The sequence below is a fragment of the Ylistrum balloti genome, unplaced genomic scaffold, assembly GCF_031769215.1.
Source record: "Ylistrum balloti isolate Yb309-2 unplaced genomic scaffold, AGI_CSIRO_Ybal_v1 Utg370502, whole genome shotgun sequence".
Classification (NCBI taxonomy): Eukaryota; Metazoa; Mollusca; class Bivalvia; order Pectinida; family Pectinidae; genus Ylistrum; species Ylistrum balloti.
The window spans coordinates 157,869-164,023 of record NW_026782325.1 but is presented as its reverse complement, the minus strand read 5'-3'; the positions used below and the strand labels follow the sequence as shown (position 1 = coordinate 164,023).

The window sequence follows — 6,155 nt, the reverse complement described above, 5'->3', positions numbered from 1 at the left end:
GACATAATGATGGAGGTGGCCAGCTTATGGCTGTCTTTGCCATTGCCAAAATGCAGTTTATATTTTAATACATTGACTATATATTCCATATATGTATTCTTAATGCCATAGTGTTATGGATACTTGCAGTGTATACTCGATGAAGCTTCTTGTAATGTGAATGGATTTTATTTCTCCATTTTAGTTATGTATTTCTGCTTTATTTTTGTTTCACTAATCTAACTTAGTATTCTTTTTAATCCAACAATTCCTCAATTACTGATGAAATTAAAACAACAAATAATATGAAAAATACTGATATTAACCTTTGATACTGAGAAAAAATTCCATCTGATCTGGAATGAGATTTGTATTTTGCAAAGAGGGAATATCAGACACACAACACTGAAGTATACAACAAATCTAGTGACAAACAAACATATTAAATGATACAGGTATTATATATGATAAAAATAAAGTTTTCTTCACAATCTGCTGAAATCATTGTTAGCTGAATTATTTGATTTGGAATGACTTGGATGTAAAAGGAATTCATTGAATTTTTCAAAGCTCTCTTTGATACTCTCCCTATCCTGAATACTACAGCCATGTATAGTCCAAGGCCTATGACCGTCCTCCAGGTTCACTTCAAGAATTTCTTGAATCTGCAGAAGTAAAGGGAAGTCACTCTCAATACAAATTAAGTATGTAAATTATCTATCATGTGTAAAATACTCATTTACTAAACCACCCCTATGTAAACAAGAACCTAATCAGTGTAAAAGTTGATGCTTAGATATGACACAAATTCATGACATGAAGCAACAGAAGAGATGAACAAGACTACCGCTATATGCCCTCCCTAAATGTCAAGGGCACAAACATAATAACAAGCTTCTCTTTAAGATCCTTGCATTTACCAGGGAAAAACTGACAAATACTTTCTTTACAGCAAATTTTAACAATTTTAAGAAGAAAAAAATAATGATACCATCACATACTGAACTGGAAGTTCTTAGAAGAACAGAGCTAAAAATGCCATTGATTCATGTTGATATCCCCTATAATGTATCATGGAACAGGACATACAGATCCATGTACCTAATTTCTTTCAAATTTTCATTTTTTGAAAAGTTCTTTGAGAACAGTTTGTTTGCTGGTTTTATGTTTATCAGTCAGTCTGAGGCAGTGTTTACTTGAACTAACTGATGGTTACTTCACTGAACAACATACTGAAGGCCTGTTGCATGTCATTCAGAACAATTTTGGTAAAGTGTCTTGCCTTGAGATATAAAGACACCAGCACAGAACAGTTTTTTCCTCAAGCTTCCTAAGATATACAAAATGTCAAAATAGAGAATTAGTTGTATTTACCTGAGTGGGAGACTTTGCATTTTGTTTATCCTGGTAACTGCACAACACTAACAAAGGGAGATCATCCAGGACAGGATCACCCAGTGCTTTGTGTAACTCATTACTGGCTAGCTTTAGGTTCTCATCAGATGAAGTGCTATCCACCACAAATATGATTCCTTGGGCTCCTGCATAATATCGGTCCCAATACGGACGAACAGATTCACGACCTACACCCAAACAGAAAATTACTTTTTTTTCAAGTCCACTAAAAAATTTCTGCAATTGAAACATTAATGGATGAAGTACTATTTTCATATTTTGCACAACATACTAAAGTTTCTTCACATTCCTCAATAATGTTTGCAATTAGCATTCCATAATATATTGGGGCAAGTTAAATATCATTGAGAGAAACACAGAGTAGTCAAAGAATTCTAGTACAATCAATGTAACCTACTTCTCATTTCGGGAATTATATGTCCATGAATTTCATGATAATGAATGTTATGCTTGACTACAGGGCAATATCATTCTGACTTGGCTCTTAAGATAAGATTTTTAATATATATATATAATTGTTTATTATGTAATGATCAGTAAACATAAAAGTGTTTTGCAACAGAATTTTATCTTACAAAACATCAACCACCTCATTTCTGTACATAATTTTGTGTTTTGTTTCTAGTAATAGCCATTCTCATAAGAGATGATGGCAGGTCACGTCAATTGCATTTCTGAAATGAGACAATGTTGTTAGTGATAAAGCACTTTGGTAGGCCTATTATAACAATCTTGAAATTGGAAGCAATCACCAAATACACCTATCCCTAAGTTTGTATTACTTGCCAAAATTTCAATAGTGCTCTTACGATATAATTACATGTATAGGTTTTGATAGTTATAAATGAAAACACTTAGCCTCATAGCTGTACAGTCAACTTGTGTCAGAGGTCACCATTAAATAATTTTCAAGGGACTTCTTTGACCTTCTGTATACTTGAGAAATTTTTTATCATAATGTTACAAATCTAAAGACTTTTTTTAAACTGTTCAGATTTGTAAAAATTCTATCTTATCTGAAAGATGTTGGTCTATATTATAGGATATGACTTACTATTTTATCTCCTGATTGTATAACAATGTAAGACTTTTAGCAATTGTCTTTTATCTCTTCTTTTGTTTGATGTTATTTCCTTTTTCATCACTGTGTGTGTCTTTCACCAGTTGATGGCCTTAATAAGACATTTTATGAGTTGACAGGCCATTAAGAATATAATAAATATAATAATGATAATAAAAATTGTATCAGAGGGCTAGAATGAGGTGCAATAGGTAAAAAAATAGGTGAATAAAAGCCATTTACACGAGCAGAAAAATTCAAACCCTGAAAAGAGTGTAGCATTTGCTAACTAGGGTATACATAATTACTTACCGGGCTGAAACAAGTCATAACCAAAGCAAATGAAATAAGGACTCATTCCACACTGATGTAAATTTAATGAAATTATAAAATTTATAATATATTCATGGGAGTTTAGTCAGAACATTTGACACAAATATCTGTGTATACTCGCCTCCAAGCTCTTTGACATCAACAATGCAGTCATCAAACATTAGAGCTTTGATACTAAAACCTGAAAAAAGATGAAAAAAAAAATGAAGAAAACTACACACTATCTGTCACATTATGACATACATAAATATACTATAGAGACAATTGTAACTTTTATGTACATAACACGATAAATCAAATTGTGCACAAAGAAAAAAAATGTCTCATTAAACACTCAAAATTTGTTTGGCCTGTATAGATATAGAGAGATAAACTCATGTTCTTCTAGTTGTTAAGAATATAATTATGAATTTATGACAAATAAAATCTTGTAGACTTGTATCATATCAAATTATTAAATATTAAACATGTTTAGTAGATTCAATATCACATGGCTATGCTGTATTAAATATCCTTTACGTAGAATTTTTCAGGAGTTTCCATTTGATATGTGAATTAATATATTTATGACAAAAAAAAAACAAAGAATTTTTCACCTTAGCAAACCTTAGCAAGCCTTTGACAAGCGAAAAGGAAGAATTGGTGTCAAATTTCATATGTATCACTCATGTCCAATGGGAACTAATTCAATATCAAAAATGGTAGGAAATATGAAATTTGGAAAACTTGTTGTAAAGGATGAAAACTGCTTCATGCCATATCGAGATTAGGCTCTGTTCATGTACATAAAAATCCATAAAAAATTGAAGTATTTACAAGAAAGTCATTCTGCCAACAGTATTATATGGCTGTGAAATGTGGACGAACAAGACAAAACTGAACAAGAATCAGAGACTTTCCAGCTTTATGCAGTGAAATTGATTCTAAACTTTAAAACATCTACATGCTCAGACATACTCAGAGCCTTCTTGCTTTTCAACAAACTATTATGCAGATAGACATAAAGAAAGTTAACTTTTTGCAATGTCTTATTAACTGTGAAGAAGTGTGCCAAGAGAAATGTATCTGCAGACTATACAAATACACAGATGGAACTCAGCACAGACAATTTGGACTTCCAGATTTAGTAGCCATTTGAGCAAAATATAATCTGGATTGGTAAATTTAGAATAATTTTAATTCTACAGAATTTACATCCAAATCAAAATGGAAAAATACAATAAGAGGATTAATAGAAGAAAAAGAAAAGCTATTTTCAAATGGAATGATTATTGACAGTGACTTCAAAAGATTTAAAGATATTCAAACCTCACCTAATGCTACACCAATGAACAGCCACAAATTTGTGCAATCTGTGAATGGTTCATATTTGATACAATTAGGCACCAAATGTACATCTACTTTTCTCCTTAGAGACATTTGAATGATCAAATATTGCCAACAATCAATGGGGATTGCCAGAGCAATGTGTGTTTTTCAATAAGAAAGCTCCCAACATATATTTTATTTTCAACGAAACAATTCATTGAGCTAATGCTCAGAAAGACCTTGTTATTCTATGTAATTATCTATTCTCTAATTACTGACAAATTAAGATGAAAGATGATAACTGAACAGTAAGGTAAGCATGTGATTATATAAAGAGAACATTAGAATTTGTAAAACTTATGAATTAAAACTTTGAAATTTTGGCATTTGGTCTTACCAATAGTTGGTGGTATGTCCTCATATTTTTCTCCACTAAGCACAGCCAGGAGTGAGCTCTTTCCAGAACCTTCTAACCCTAGACACAACACTGTAAAGTTTGGTTTCGCAGGTGGAGGTCCAAATCCACACAGTCTCCTGAAGAACTACATGTATAAAGTTATTTTAAACAGTTTCCATACATTTTTTTCTTATATAAAAACAACTCAAAAATTTTTTTTAAATAGATATCCTTTCCAAATATGTTTGCTCCTTTCTCAGATATTATAAACAATCATCCCTTTTTGGACAATTAAATAGCATGAAAAAAGTATTGGACCTTACACTGATTTCACACAGATAGTTTATAAAAGCAACAACTGCAAGATTATTAGTAAGATATATTCCATAAATCATCTTTGAATGCACAGAAATGTTGTCATCGCCCAAGTGAATAAAAATATGCATGTACATGGATCTGTTAAAGAACCGAATCCATTTGCAAATCTGGCCAACATTTAAATAGAAAATCTTACTCCGTTTGTGGCATGCATGTAAAAAAGACCATTTCTATTCACAATTATCATTTACCATTTAAATGCTGGGCACTTATTTCTCTTTATATTCAAAGGGGCTGAGTTCTCGCTTTCATCAACTCGAGGCAGATACAAACAATTAATAGTTGTCAGAATAATTTGACCTAAAAGTGCATGCACTGCTGTAGTGAATTAAAAAATAAGGGCCTGGAATTTTTGCTATCAACAGTGAAATGCTTTTAAACACATCTTAAAGAGTTTCATGGAAAGATAACTTTCAGTTTGAAGTAGTTTAACTATGTACACAAAGTGTGCAAAGCTGTGATATGATCAATATTTTGTAACTCTAGTACAAGATTACATTTAACCTGGTACTGTGTAAACTATTACAAAATCCAGTAAACTTTGCAGTCTTAGTCACCAGAAAACAGATGCACAGTAATATTTTCTGAATTCATAACCAACTGAACAGTGTCAGGCTGTACTGAGTAGTACTGGGCGGTAACAGATTGTTACTAGTATAGCTGGTAATTGCTTTGCCATTGATTTTCTAACTCGAAGTGGAGAGAGACAGAGATAGAGAGAGACAGAGAAAGAGAGAGAGAGAAAGACACACAGAAATATCTTTAAAAAGCAAATATTAAGTCAGAAAAGGTCAGTGAGACAAATAAACGTGTTTGACTATGAAATAAACCCAAGATAACCGGGTACGTTGCATGAATAATTGTTTAATTCACTGCATCCACGGTGGGTGCGCTTATACAACTTTAACGAACACCTCTGGATCCGTTCTGTCTCTAAAATGAGCATAGTCAATAAAAATGTAAATATCAATAACAACGTAATCAATGTGAATTTGACATTGAATTTATTATTTCAAATACAAAAAATTCGATCTTGACAAAGATCGCAGTCGTTAGCTTCCAAGACAAAATAAAATCGCGGAGAGAGTCGAACCTTTCGGACTATCAACAAGGTGTTCGAAACTAATTCTGTAAAAAAAATCATGTGTGGACATGTTCTTATCTGCTTGCGTGGTTGTAGTGCATTTTGTCTTATGTAATTTGCATCATATTCTCACCGAGTAGACGGCAATTCTGAACACAGCACATATTAGCAGCAGATTTTCACACATTTTCTTAGAATGC

At 32.2% G+C, this 6,155-nt stretch overlaps 1 protein-coding gene across 1 annotated transcript; it reads right to left on the bottom strand.

The window, feature by feature from the left end:
• Positions 1-464: 464 nt before the first annotated feature.
• On the bottom strand, positions 465-6,142 carry LOC132555523 (ADP-ribosylation factor-like protein 15). Its single transcript, XM_060219871.1, has 5 exons — positions 6,089-6,142; positions 4,494-4,638; positions 2,910-2,969; positions 1,354-1,562; positions 465-644 (listed from the first exon to the last, which is right to left on the bottom strand). The coding sequence occupies exons 1-5, from the start codon at positions 6,140-6,142 to the stop codon at positions 465-467; spliced, it is 648 nt and encodes a 215-aa protein (XP_060075854.1).
• Between the last annotated feature and the right edge of the window lie 13 nt (positions 6,143-6,155).